This window comes from Fusarium odoratissimum (genome assembly GCF_000260195.1).
Source record: "Fusarium odoratissimum NRRL 54006 unplaced genomic scaffold supercont1.9, whole genome shotgun sequence".
In the NCBI taxonomy this organism is placed as follows: Eukaryota; Fungi; Ascomycota; class Sordariomycetes; order Hypocreales; family Nectriaceae; genus Fusarium; species Fusarium odoratissimum.
In genome coordinates, this window is record NW_022158695.1 from 1170560 (window position 1) to 1184327 (window position 13768).

The following is a 13768-nucleotide window of genomic DNA, read 5'->3' on the forward strand; positions in this document are numbered from 1 at the left end:
ATATCATTCCATTAGGAGTGATGTTCGTTGAAAGAGGGGAGGTTCGGGAACGCTCTGTGGACTAGCCCTGTAAAGAAGTGATTGTCGCGTATATGTCTTAGAATCTGCATGAGTCGCAAGCTAGACATGCTTGAACTTTTGCCGTATACGGAATAAATTGGAGAGCAGCAGATATGGACCTTCGAACTTATACCTAGTATTCTCATTACTTTCCTCACTTCCTCCCAAGTAAGCCAACAATATCATCCTTCTCACAAGCACTCGCAATATCCAACGCGCTTCTTCCCCTCTCATCCTCCTTCAGTGGATCTAAACCTTTATTCATCATCAAAACAAACAATTTCTTGTCATGTCCATCAACCGTGCTATAGGTATTCACTCTCCCGGCAATCATGTGAAGCGCTCCCTCTCCTGATTTGTTCAGCGCAAAAATATCCACGCCGCTATCTTCCGGGAACAGAATTGCGTAGTGGTCAGTATGACATGATTCTGGGTGAGTGTTATAACCGTTATTTGTTGGTGAAGAGAGGTATGTGTGCAGAGGCGTGTTTCCAGCGTTGTCGGGACCGTTGATGGAACCTCCTTGGACAATGAACTTTTTCCACAGAGCATGGCACTGATTGAAGTAGTCGTCACCAAGCTCGATATTCAGTCGACCTGGGGATCCAGGTTCTCGGGTATTGAGAAGGCATTGCGAGGCTATGTAGTGAAGAGCTGTGCGGCCTTGTAGATCGGGCTGAAGCAGGTCAGCTCCCTTCGTGAGAAGCTCTTCACAGACTTGAGGGCGCAATAGTCGGAGAGCATAGTGAAGTGGTGAGTATCCTTCCTGATCTTTCTGAAAGAGGGTTGGGGCGACCTCTGTTCGATTTATGAACTCAACGAGGGTATCATCAGGTAAGCCAGGGTTACTCAGCAGATGATGGAGCGCTGTCTTGCCAAGATTGTCAACGAGGGTTGCATCGGCTCCAAGATCCAGCATCCGCACAGGAGGTCCTGCCGGGAGCTTTTCCCAATGTCTATGAGAGAACCCAGGTAAAGTCTCCCGCCAATTACAAGCAGCCATAAGAACAGTCTGGCCCCGTTGGTCGCGATGGTTGAAGTCGATTTGTGACGCGCAAGGCTGCTTCAGAAGCTCATTGATAACTTCATAGTCTGGGTACACAAAGAGAAAATGGACCAATGTCTCATCATCGTTCAGAGGTAGATAGAGATTTGCTCCATGCCCAATGAGAGTGCGTAGCAAAGGCACTGTGTTGACAACTTGCGAATTGAGCTTTTCAGCGAAGGCAGCGCAAAGAACAGGATAGACGCGGCGTGACTTAGTCAGGTTGTAATGCACGCTTCTACTATGTTTCGCTTCGCTCAGTGTGTCGGGACTCGACCCATGGTTGAGGAGTGCTTCCAATACTTCCTGGTTCTGGTCGAAAATTGCTTCGAATAAAGGGCTTTCCTTTCCTATGGTTGCGTCTGCACCTCGACTGAGCAGTTCTTTTGTGACATCTGGTGCATTCGATGCCTTATGTAGGGGAGTCAGTTTGTGGTTGTCAAGGGCGTTGATGTCAGCTCCATTGTCAAGAAGTATCTTCACAGCTTGTAGCCTCGCTAGACCTTTCACATCGCGGTTCTCATGGACTAACCCTCCAGCTGCAACATGAACTGGTGTTTGTCCATCTTTGTCCAGGGCATTGACGTTGGCTCCATTGTCAATCAGATATCTCAAGCCTCCCAACTGCCAGTGATGATTTGCCTCGGCAAGGACATGCAGAGCCGTCCCACCGGAGGTGACGCCACTGCGTTTGTCGTACCCATCGCCAGTCGACACTGCAAATTTAGCGTTGACGTCAACCTTCAATGTCTCGACGAGTAATCTCAACGTAAGAATGTTTGACTCTTCTTGGGAGCATGCCAGGCCGAGCGCAGTCATAAGGGATTTTGGGTGCCAACTCTCCTCGAGGGTCACCTTCTCAAGCTTTGCCTTGGCGTTCTCGTAATTGCTGTAGAACTTGACAAGCCCCGGTGCATGCTCGATAACAGAGAGATGATTGATAGTTTGGCAGTTACTCGGTCTCATCATTTTCTCGAGTAACTTGTATGTTCCCATTGCCAATGGCGCAGTTTCAACGCATTGGTCCATCAGTTTCGCAGCATCACGGACGGAAAGGAGACCGAGGAAGGTTTGAGGACTGTCCATGAGACTCCTGGGCCCCTCTTCGTATTGGCGTAAGGTATCCCAGCAAGATCTCGGGCACATCAGAAGCATTTGTAACTTGATGCCCCTCCGCATTTCTTCCACTTTGTCGCCGTCATTTTCCTTTTCCAGCTCGACTGTAGCCAGGTTAAGAAGTTCTTCATCCTCAGAAAAGACTTCCGCAAAGTCAGAGCATCCTGTGTAGAGAGCCACATCCAGAGCTGTTCGTTTGCGATCATCTAACCAGCCGAGGTCAACACCATGCTCAACTAGCATTTTAATGATGGTAACAACTCCTGGCGACGTATTTCTCTGAACATCAACTTCAGGAGTAGAGTATCTGGCCTGATACCAAGGCTCTCTTACATAATCGTTACCAACAAGAGGCCGAAGTGGGTCAACGCTTGGTCTTCGAAGCCATAGAGACTCTCGTGCTTGAAGGTTCCATATGCTCTGCTCAATTCTGATATCCGCACAAGCATGCAAGACAGAAGAACCATCATTTGCCTTGGTGTAGGTCGAAGCGCCGTAGCGTAAAAGCCAGGCAACAATCTCGGGGTCGCCAGAACTGCAGGCATAATGGAGTGGTGTTCTGCCAAATTGGTCTTCCTGGTTCATGTCTATATTGGGAACTGTTTCCAGGATCTGGGCAACGAGGCTGGCTTTGCGAGCTCGGCATGCCAGATGAAGGACGTTTTGCTGGTCAGAAGTCAAAAAGTTCAAATCTAGCCCAAGTTTCTTGAGTTCGGACATTTCAACTTCTGATCTCATGACTGCTAGATGAAGCGGTGACAGTCCATCATTATCGCGGATCTGCGGGTCGACCTCGCCGGTCCTGTTGAGGACATCCAAGAAGTTAGTGCGTTTGTTGTCGAGCAAGGTACTCCCTGTACGTCCGCGTGTTTGGAACACGTGTAAAGGAGTGGCACCCTGATTGTTAACAGCGTTGACTGGAATACCAAAACTGAGGAGCCAACCAAGAAGGTCGGCAGTTTCTCTCGTACCGTCGTACCTTTTTGCAACAAGGTGCAAAAGCGTATCCCCGTTGTTATTGATGGCAAGCGGATCGATTCCATCGTCTATAAGCATTTTCATTTCCTCTGTACGCCTGTTTTCATAGAAGCAGAGACGATGCAATGCATTATTCCCGTTGGAGTCTCTGACATCTGTCCGTGCACCGTGATCTTTCAGAATGAGCAGTCGTTCTTTACCGTACCCAATACAATTCAAATACAGAGTCTTGCCATCTGAGTCCACCATCTCCATGTCGATCCCCTCGGAAAGCAGAAGTTCGAGATAGTGAGTGAACTTGCCTACATCACTTATGCTTGACAGATTGAACCAACAGTGTTGCTTTACGGACGTGTCGGTGGACCTCTCGAACAGAACTTTGAATAGATCAGGCCCATGTGACATCGCGGCGCCGACTGGCGTTCTTCCGTACTTATCCTTACAACAGGGGTCCGCACCTTGGTCCAGCAGATACTTCACAATATCCATCTTTCTGGAGTCGCATTCTGGCTTGTAGGAACTCGTGTGAGATACAGCTCTCTTCAGAGCAGTTTCTCCGTTCTCGTTTTTCTGCATCGGATCGCACCCATATTCCACAAGAAGCTTAACCACTTCTAAGTCCCTGCTGTGTTCAAGAACTTGGTGCAGCATCGTATCCGTACTCGGGGGCTGGCCAAGGACCTTGACGTTGGCGCCCGCTCTTACCAAGGCCCTCAGGGCCGGTAGATGATTTCGAGTTTCGTCGGAATATCGTGGGTCTTGTGCTGAAATGATCAAAGGAGTCCTTCCATGGCCATCAAACCGTTCAAGGTCAGCGCCAGCTTTCAGCAACATTCTTAGGGCCTCTTGGCTATCGGAATCATTCTTATCTTCCCAGGCCTCTACAAGGTGGTGTAGCGGTGTTGCATCTTCCCGTTTCTGGGGACGTGGGCCATTCATCCGTCGTCTCGGTTGCCATTGCGATGTCTTGTTCACATCTGCACCTGCACGAATGAGCGCTTCGACACACTTGACATCGGGCATGGCACAAGCAAAATACAATGCTGTCGCCCCTTCGTAAGTTGCATTGGGCGAGACAGGCGAGTTGTTCAAGATTGCTTGAACTGCATCTGCTCGACCGAACTGGCAGCATTGGCACAGAAGTTGCTCCAGCATCTGTGGCTCGCAGAAGGGTATCATGACAGTAATTGCCTCTGTGTGTCCTCCTCGACTGGCATAGTATATGGAGCATTCACCTTTGGTGATTCTTTCGCCGCCTAGGAGACGCCCTGTTCGGTTTTCCCTTGTTTTTATCGTGTTTGGTTTAACACCTGCTTCGAGTAAGACGGTCATAACCTTAGCGTAATTCTTCAAGGTTGCGAGATGGATGGGTTTCAGCCCTCTTCCGTCTTCGGCATCGGGATTGGCCCCGTATTGAATGAGGAGCGTGGCGACTTTATGGTGGCCATTAGCTGCTGCCCAATGTAATGGAACCCGCTCTTGAGCATCAACTGCCGAGACTGACACGCCTTGTTTGAGTAGCTGGGAGGCGAAATGAGTTAGCCCTGCAAAGGCTGCAAGGTGAAGACCCGTAGGTATCCCTTTCAGTGACCCTTTATCGCTTGATGTTGATCCCCATTGCAGGACAAGCCATCGAAGAAACGAAAGGCTGTTAGAGTTGAGAAAGTCCATGATGGTCTTGAAGAATTCGTCATCATCCACGTCGTAGTTCGAAGCATGGTATGGCCAATTCTCAACCGCATAGCTGAGGAATTGATGTCGTAGGCGAGCTGGTCTGTACTCGAAAGCATCATGTTCGTCGCGAAGACCGAGGTGCTCATGCCTGTAATGCCACGCATCATGATCGATTTTGTGTCTGGGTGTTTCGAATGTCACCGACGGGTCGACAGTTGAGTTGTTGGATTGTTCGCTCTCCAGTAGCAGTGATCCGGACTGCAGATAAACAAGGCAGTTCATGGCCATATGCTTGTGTGCCTGAAGAGAGTCGATGATTGGGAAGTCAGATGCACCAACAGTGGAAGCGCTGCGAGTATCTCCACGTATGAATTCCGTGAAAGAGTGATGGATTACCTGCAAAGTCTCGTCCTCGAGGATCTCGATCAGTGGCCCACAGCTAGTTGCGATCAAACTTTTGAAGGCGCTGGGCTCGGTGGTGTCAGGGCGAACGCACTTTAAGAGGCTCGCCAGTTCATTCAATCGGAGGGGACGCGATGCATGAATGACTGCTTCAAGGATCAAGACTTGAACATCTGTAGTAACTCCAGGCTCTCCCCGTTGCTTGGCCAGCATGCTCGTGTACGTCTGCTCCAGACCTACCGGAAGTGATGCCTCGAGATCTTTAATGTTGAGAGCTGCATCGGTTTGAAGGGATTCTTCAACTTGGTCCATGGTTAGCTTGGCGTAGAGGAACAGGCCTTCTGATTTCTCGGCAACCATGTTGATGAGGTCCTTTTTCGCCTCACGATGATGCTCCAATGTAGACGCATTGTCAAATCGATGATTGAGATATGAATGGATGTCGACATCCACAAGGCGCTGCTGCAGGCTGATGTGAACGATGGATGAATCTCGTAGCGTGCTCTGCAAGGTCCGAGATGGTCTGCTGGTCATGAGCAACTTCAATGTTCTGGGCCGATGAGTAGCAAGACCGTTGAGCCTCTCCAAGATTGGCGTGCTGTCGGTCGACATCTCATCGAGAGCATCGCCAACACAGTACAGCTTGGGGACACATGCTACACCATCAATGAAGAGTTGAATGAGCTCATTGTCTGAGGTGTCATCTAAGCTGTCCTGGAGTCGCGGTTGAAGAGCAAACTGCAGCTTGGGAGAATGAGGCAGTAGTTGAGCAAGCCAATCTTGGATCAGGGCACGTGGTGAGAAATTCGCAGCGACGATGTTTCGGAAGAAGAAGAATAGAACGGGACAATTCTCAGTCGTTCGCAGATGCTGAATCAAACTGGCTGCCATTACAGACTTGCCCGCGCCAGGCACGCCTTTGATCCAGATACTGCCATGATCGGGAGAATCATGCCATTTGCGATACTCTTCTGTTTCGCATATCCAGAGTCCAGTCCCTGGAGCCTGCGATAACAGATGACGACGATACTCTGAGCTTTCGGCGAGGTAGTCGGTAGGCTGGAGCCATTCTCTCAGCTCAGCAACGCTCTCTGGGCTCAGTGCAGTGTCTTGATGATCAACGAAATCGTATTCGTCTGCGATATTCGCAGATTTGGGCATTTTGACACGGAGTTCAATGGATCATGTCAATAGCAAAGTTACTGTGCATGGGATAGGTGACCGTGAATTTATAGCACGACGCATGTCAGACGGAGTAGGCAGCAATCGCACTTTCCTGGCCAGTGCCGCTAATGATTGGCCCAGATGGCATGTTTCAACCATCACGCTTTGTGCCTAAATTGAGCCATTCAACGACTTTAGAGGACGTCAAGGAATCATTCAACATTATGCTTTTATTATGCTAGTGCGATACGAGAGACTCATATCGATGTTTGGAAGAAATATAACGTGGCGTCGAGGAGTCGCGCGGCTTCGCATCGGGATGCGAATACGGCCATGGTGCGGTAGAGGAGTTCAATAAGAGTCGTAAGATCATTGTCGACGCGATCGGAGGTCCGAATCCACGACGTAAGCCTTGAGAGTTTTGGAGGATATTTGCGGATAATCACCGTAAAGTGCCTCTCTTTAAACTATTACGAGAATGACAATTCGATTCAGGTAAAATGTCAGCAATTGTGAGGTTAATCTAGAAGACCGGTCGAGCGAGATAAAAATGTAGGAGGCTGGCCCCGACCAGGTTGTCAGAATGATTCATTCAACTCTTCTTTTTCATTAGCTTTGTGCAAGGTTACACTCAGTTAAGAGGTACATCGATACTCTGCCAAAGAAAGTCTACAAAAATGTCCTTTCCTAACCTGGCAGCCTCATTCCGATAAAATTGGCTTACAAGTTGGACCTGAGCAAGTACGCACTAAACCACATTAGGCCACGGCCACGGTGAATCATTTAGTGTCAGTGAATGTTCCGGGCTTTCGGGCCCGCGGAGGATGAGAAAGAAACGGCAGAAAAGGCCTTATAAACCCAGGAAATCCCTTGAAAAAGAAGACATGATAGACTATGCAACTCACTGGCAAATACTTCTAAAATTTATTCAGCCTATCTCAGCACCATAGCCATTCATACTTACACCGCCAACCAGGATCATCTCCAACTAGTCACAATGGGCTACATGAAAACTACTTACGATTACTTCGACCTCAACGCGCCTTTCACGCCGCTCCCAAAATATGGCCATCTTTCCAAAAAGACTCCCGAGTATGAACAAGCAGAACCTTCCATCCGAAAGACATATGAATCCCTTTTTTCCCTTCCCGACTTTCCCAGTGTCCGCGCAGTCGCTGGTGATTCAGACGCAGTGATGCCCCCGGGTGGGCCTGATCGTTACAAAGATGTTGTCACATCACTGATCGACATTACTACTCGTGATGGCACCATGATTGAGCTCAAGGTGTACAAGTCGCCTAATGTTAAGGAAAACGCTGTTTTGATGTATCGAATACACGGTGGAGGTATGTGTATGGACCAAGCCGATCGACAAGCTTAGCTGACACTTGTAAGGCTGGTGTCTTGGCCGCCATGAAGTCGATGGCGTTGACAACGTATATGCTGCCACCAACACCAGCATTATTGTAGTTAGTGTCGATTACAGGACGTAAGTACTCCATCTCTAAAAGATATACAGAAGTTTTGCTAACGGATCCAGAGCCCCAGAGCATCCCTTCCCAACACCAATCAATGATTGTTACGACGGGCTCATCTGGGTGAGTTGGTAGCATAAACTCCGTTGAAGGCAGTGGGCTGACCCTCTTCAGTGTAAGAAGAACGCAAGCAGGTTAGGAATTGACCCAGAGAAAATCATAATCAGTGGAGGCTCTGCTGGCGGCCAACTCGTGAGCCTTCCCTTTCATTTTACCCATGGTAAACAATCTGACAACCATGCAGGCTGCTTCCCTCGCCCTAGATTGCGTCAGAGACGGTGTAACTGGAGTTATCGCCCAAGTGCTGCATTTTCCATCAACGTGTCATCCCAAATTCTTCCCCAAGGACAAATACGAATATGGCAGCTATGTCCAAAACTCCGACGACGCTGTCCTGAGCACTATAAATATGGAGACGGTCTTAGACGCTCATGTCCCTGACGCGAAGCCAGACTACAGACACTCGCCTCTCCTTGCGGAATCATTCAAGGGGCTCCCGCCAACACGTAAGCGGTTTCATAGATTTACATTATTAAACTAACAGGCCCTAGTGATTCAATGCGGTGGAACTGATGTCCTTCGAGATGATTCATTCGCCTACGCTGAATCTCTCAAGAAAGACGGTGTGAACGTGGAAATTTACTCCTATGCTGGGCTGCCGCATTGGTTCCCCGTCATCCTTCCCCAAACATCGCAAAGCGTTCAGTTTTATGAGAGATATAACAACTTCTTGGCCAAGCATACAGGAAAGTGAGAGTACCTTAGGCGGAAGTCAATTAGCACAACTGAGGTCTGGGGAGAAATCAAGGCTCATGGCCTTAAAAAGCCAAATAGACACCCGTTCATAGACATAGATAGATAGACATGCACATGTTGATGGAATAGATAAATATATATCTTCCAACAGCACCAATACTTGAGACATCGTCAGCCCTTCAGACGAACACTGGCCCTTCCACCCAATTATCAAGAAAGCTCATATCCAGACCCTCTAACGTCCATGAATCTGCCACTGGGATATCCTGTAGAGAAGAGGGCTTATCCAGATCTGTTCTCACACTTTCTCTTTCATGAGTTGATGAATAAGGCATAGGATCAACCAAATGTTCATCTCCTAAGGCGTCCCCTAGCCCGGGCCGATCCAATGCTATATTGCCCCAAGGAACTTCCATTGTGATAGGTGGCCTTTCCGTTCCATAGGGATCACGCCTCACAATCTTGATCATAGGAAAATTGGGCAGATGAATGTCGAGAGCTGTTCCATCGTCACTGGCTTTGACATGATGACCCAATTTCCCATTCTTCACCAACTCTTCGGCAAAAGAAACACTATAGCGTACCCCAGCTGTCACATTATCCTCAATCGCCAGAAGATAGTGCAGTAGAGTCATTAGCCTCTTCGAAATATCATCATTCGTTCTGCGCAAACCATCTTGTGCTATTTTCAGCACCTGTTCGATGAGCCCACGATCACTCAACCGCTGTTGTGTAAGGAAATGAAAGCCCTGCTCCTCAATCCTTTTGTGACGCTCATCACAAAGAATGTGAGCGATAGTTAAGGCTGTACACGACATGAAGGCGATTAAATCTGTTCCGCGGCAGTGATATCGTGACTGAGGAATTGAGCGGATGGAGACGAAACGCGACAGGATTTCTCGACTTGCTGTTACAGCCGTCAACTTGTTGTACTTCCACTCTTCTCCCCCTTCGACCTTCAATAGATAAGGCATATGGAGCTGTAGTAGAAGGTGATACTGCATGAAATGATCGTTGAAACGAAGAGTCTCGCGGATTTTATCGGCGAGCTCGTAGTGGGAAGACAAATTGGGCATGATCCACCACTGGGCTGGCATAGATGTACATGCATCTCGTAGCAACTTGTCAATCTCTCTGGTGAGTGATTGATCAAAAATGCCCGATGTTCTTCTACTCAATAAACGGGCGCAGGCGATTGAGCAGAGATGTTGCATCTTCCGATTTGCTGAGTAAGAGTCAAGCGCATCGAGGTTGCCAACTGGTTCATCAGGTGCGCTCTGGGGCAGACCTAGCATCAGGCAAAGATATCGATCGAGGTTGATCACACGCAACCATAAATCATCTGGTTCAACAGTGGCTCCTCTTACCGAAGGTGGAAAAATGCCCTTGTTGAGGCCCAAAACCTGGGCTATCATGACAGCACGACGCGCCGCAAGCCACGATCGGCGGAGATTGCCTGCGTAATTCTCATAAAGACCCTCGAGCATGATGCATTCTATGCCTTCGAGTGAGGAAATGAGGTCATCGTTGCAGGTGACATGATCATGCGCGACTTTGACAATCCGTGCCATTATGTTCTCGTAGCTTGTGCTGAGCTTTTCAAGGTGCTTTTCTGATGAAATCAGAGTGCCTTGGAGAAAGGTGGCGAGTACGAGCATTTTCCTAGCGACGAGGACAGGATGAGCTCCTCGTGGTGGCAAGCGAAGCAAGCTGGACGGAGATGGGAGCCTTGAGCCGCGTTCCTTTGGTGGTGCACATGTCATTGCTCTGATGATCTGCGAGGATTCTACTGGGACGCTCATGATTATTTTCATGTCTTCTGCGCTTGGCCAAGCAGATATCAGGGCTTGGTACACAGCATCGTAGGGTCCTGGATCATCGGGAATGTGAGACGGCGGTGATATATCGGACTGTGGTGTAAGTTCTATGGGGTGGATCTACCATTTGTGAGTATCATACTTTAAGTCATGCCTTCATACTTGACTTACTGAGAGGGAAGCATCGTCTGTTGATGCGGCATTGGTGTTAACGACTGCGGGTGACTTTGAACGTCTATGTCCATCTTCGCTTCGTCTTCTCGATACCGAGCTCGACGGCGAAACCAAACCATTTCGGGATCGCCTGTCGGATTGTGCATTCTTGAGAAGATGCTGTACCAAGGCTTCAACCTCCCCAAGCCGATCCACGATGTGCTTATTGCTTCCAACTTCAGGCGGCTTCTCAGATTCCTGACTCACACAGTCTGTACCGCGCCTCTTGCATGAGTCGCAAATACCGAGATCATCGGAGAAGATGCATTTCGCTTTCCGCCGCTTACACTCCCAGCAAGAGGCTGTTCCCTTGCGTAGCTTCCGACGTTTTGGGGCTGGCGCGGAATTGTCCGCCGAAGCGGAGTCAGGCAATGGGTACTGCTCGTCCAATGATATGCGTTCTCCCATGATTGATTTGTAGGATAGAATGAGGAGAATGGTAAATTATGGCGGCGTACGGAGTGGGAGACAAAAGCTGACAGTCGAAGGATTCTGCTGGGCATTCGTCCGCCGATTTCCCGGAGCTTTCGAGGTGGATTTGTCATGCTGTTGAGATGGTAAGACGGGGATAAGCATCGGGAATAAACATCATGGCGTTGGCAATGTCGGCGGACGAACGCAGCGACCCTACGAATTGGCGGAACTTCAGGGTACAAGAGAGTATATAAGAGACAGAACAGATAAGTCTTTAGTGATGGGTTCAAAGTGTGAGTATCATCTAGTGTCGATAAAGCGTACAGATTGGTTTCAATATGGTCAAAATCGCAATTGCAGGAGGAGCCGGCAGTAAGTCTTTATCCTCGATTTGCGATAAAGGTTATTGACCGAGTTCTAGATGTCGGCCAAGAGGTACTAGATGCTCTCATGGCCAGAAAAAAGCACGAGATAATCATTCTGTCTCGAAAGGTATGCGACGCTCCCTGGCCAACACTTCTCAACTGACATCTCAGGATGCGCCAGAAATAGAAATCGCCGCTGGAGTGAAGTGGTTCAAAACGAAATACGACAATGTTGAAGAACTTACCAAGATACTAGAGGGCGTACATACAGTTCTATCTTTTATGTCTGTCGCCCCTGGTGATACAGCTGCTGGGCCGCAGGAAAAGTTGATCGACGCGGCGGTCCGAGCGGGCGTGAAGCGCTTTGCGCCCAGTGAATGGGCTTCGTAGGTCAAACAACCTTGTGACTTGGTGTATAGCTAATAGCGGATAGGTCTAATCTGGATTATTTTCCCTGGTATGACTTCAAGAGGTCAGCGCGTGAGTACCTTGCAGAGCTCAACAAAAACAAAAAGGTACCGCACCCCATCTAGCACCACGTAAGATCCACTAAAGCTTATTTGTAGGTCATTGAATACACGCTCTTCCAGTTTGGACTCTTCACCAACTACATGACCTACCCACATAAGTCATCCAAGCACGTCAACCTTTTCGAAACGCCGGTCAACTTTCATGGCTGCCGAGCCCTGCTTGTTGACGATGGAGAAGCGGTAATAACACTCACAACTGCCCAAGACGCAGCAAAAGTAACTGCTCTAGCCGTTGAATACGAAGGAGAGTGGCCGGTTGTCAGTGGTGTGAAGGGTACAGACATTACGATGAATGAACTTGTTGCTCTTGGCGAGAAGATCCGAGGTAGGGATAACCCAAAGGAGAGCAATATTCGGACAAGATACTAATCAGGTTCCAAGGTCAAAAGTTCAAAGTCGAGTATTTGAAGAGCGGGGACCTCGAAGCCGGTATCGTCAAAGCTTCGTGGCTTCCACTCCCCGAACACCCATCAATTCCGGTTGAGATGCGCGAGAAGGTTGCTGCCGATATGATCAAGTGCTTCCTTCTGGGTATTAAGCATGGAGCTCTGCGTGTTTCTGAAGTGTGGAACAAACTTTTGCCAGACTATGAGTTTACTCAGCCTGAGGAGTTTCTCACCAAGGCATGGGCTGCCATTGATGGAGGAGCTAAGAGTGTCTTCACAGAAAATTAGAGATTCTAAGGAGTTTGGAGAGGGAACGTATGTAGTGGTGTTCAGAACTTCAAGATATATATACATGAGAAAATCGCAAGTAGAGTTGAGATGATATCGCCTGTGAGTCGATCCCGAAGCAAGGAAACTAAGTCCAGCGTTACGCAGCACCGTGCCTAACTATCCCACTCGAATCCAGTGACCTGACAGGCTCAATACTTAACAACCCCTATGACAGCTCTCACAGAGGCCATGAGGATAGTCCCATATGTGCATTGATATGTAAGCGCCATCAGAAACCACCAACACCACCTCCTCCCCCTCCAGCACCGCCAGCCATCGCTCCCATAAAGCCCCCATGATGATGTGTACTTCCTCGACCACCGGGGTTATGAAACACAAAAGACCGCTTCTGTGTCTTGTTTCTAGCACGGGCCTCTTTGCTTGCAGCGTTCATTTCATTGATTTCGTTCGCGCGGGTCTGATCTCTTTGTCGGGAATACGCACTGCTGCTGGAAACTGGGTACTCGCTGCTATAGTTCTTGTAGTAGCGCGGGGGTGGATCAACAGGATCTTGGAGCCTGGTAGAGAATGGCATACACATTGTTGTAGGTTCGTGCAAAATGCAGGACTCTTTGTTTAAACTCAATAACAGAGGCTGTTGCTATAATGATGCGATGTGGGCCAGAGTACTTGATGAGGCTTTGTGTTATTGATAGCCTGGAATAGATCTTCGTGGCAAGTTATTCAATAAAGTGGATACTGATTGGCCTTATATAAATCTTCTGATGTCTGGCAACAGCATACGATCAACGTTAGCAATGACGTGACTGTGGACGTCAATCCCTGCTTGAAGCCAAGGCTCAGCTCTAGGCATCACAATTGCTGAAACCGTCCAGGCTTCTGGACCAATGCTTGGCGATGAGCGATGGTGGTTGGTCAATTAAAAAGGCTATGCAGCCGTAAGTAATGTTAAATCATGCGACAGCAAGCACAATTACCGGTCATTACTTTTCTTGATCAAGTTCGCCTCTGATACTGTCAGC

At 48.7% G+C, this 13768-nt stretch overlaps 5 protein-coding genes across 5 annotated transcripts; 2 read left to right on the top strand and 3 right to left on the bottom strand.

Moving 5' to 3' along the window:
• Positions 1-76: 76 nt before the first annotated feature.
• FOIG_06782 (uncharacterized protein) lies at positions 77-6436 on the bottom strand (the record flags this gene model as incomplete). Its single annotated transcript, XM_031205998.1, has 1 exon — positions 77-6436. The coding sequence occupies one exon, from the start codon at positions 6434-6436 to the stop codon at positions 215-217; it is 6222 nt and encodes a 2073-aa protein (XP_031064722.1). The 3' UTR covers positions 77-214.
• A 903-nt stretch (positions 6437-7339) lies between these two features.
• On the top strand, positions 7340-10610 carry FOIG_06783 (uncharacterized protein). The gene is made up of 6 exons (XM_031205999.1): positions 7340-7785; positions 7835-7928; positions 7980-8037; positions 8089-8166; positions 8219-8480; positions 8526-10610. Exons 1-6 carry the CDS (start codon positions 7437-7439, stop codon positions 8726-8728), a joined length of 1044 nt encoding a protein of 347 aa, XP_031064723.1. The 5' UTR covers positions 7340-7436; the 3' UTR covers positions 8729-10610.
• Positions 8680-11257, bottom strand: FOIG_06784 (uncharacterized protein). Its single transcript, XM_031206000.1, has 2 exons — positions 10719-11257; positions 8680-10667 (listed from the first exon to the last, which is right to left on the bottom strand). The coding sequence occupies exons 1-2, from the start codon at positions 11166-11168 to the stop codon at positions 8910-8912; spliced, it is 2208 nt and encodes a 735-aa protein (XP_031064724.1). The 5' UTR covers positions 11169-11257; the 3' UTR covers positions 8680-8909.
• Positions 11258-11512: 255 nt separating this feature from the next.
• Positions 11513-12880, top strand: FOIG_06785 (uncharacterized protein; the record flags this gene model as incomplete). The annotated part of the gene is made up of 6 exons (XM_031206001.1): positions 11513-11546; positions 11596-11666; positions 11711-11925; positions 11973-12054; positions 12106-12394; positions 12451-12880. The coding sequence occupies 6 exons, from the start codon at positions 11513-11515 to the stop codon at positions 12741-12743; spliced, it is 984 nt and encodes a 327-aa protein (XP_031064725.1). The 3' UTR covers positions 12744-12880.
• Positions 12710-13458, bottom strand: FOIG_06786 (uncharacterized protein). The gene has a single exon (XM_031206002.1). It carries the CDS (start codon positions 13324-13326, stop codon positions 13015-13017), a length of 312 nt encoding a protein of 103 aa, XP_031064726.1. The 5' UTR covers positions 13327-13458; the 3' UTR covers positions 12710-13014.
• Positions 13459-13768: the final 310 nt, after the last annotated feature.

Bases quoted from the DNA above. Each gene is read 5' to 3' on its own strand.
- FOIG_06786 (XM_031206002.1), bottom strand. From the start codon at position 13,326: ATGTGTATGCCATTCTCTACCAGGCTCCAAGATCCTGTTGATCCACCC.
- FOIG_06783 (XM_031205999.1), top strand. From the start codon at position 7,437: ATGGGCTACATGAAAACTACTTACGATTACTTCGACCTCAACGCGCCT. The intron at 8,038-8,088 runs GTGAGTTGGTAG...GACCCTCTTCAG, and splicing joins GTTACGACGGGCTCATCTGG to TGTAAGAAGAACGCAAGCAG. The intron at 8,167-8,218 runs GTGAGCCTTCCC...ACAACCATGCAG, and splicing joins GCTCTGCTGGCGGCCAACTC to GCTGCTTCCCTCGCCCTAGA.
- FOIG_06784 (XM_031206000.1), bottom strand. From the start codon at position 11,168: ATGGGAGAACGCATATCATTGGACGAGCAGTACCCATTGCCTGACTCC. The intron at 10,668-10,718 runs GTAAGTCAAGTA...CACAAATGGTAG, and splicing joins CAGACGATGCTTCCCTCTCA to ATCCACCCCATAGAACTTAC.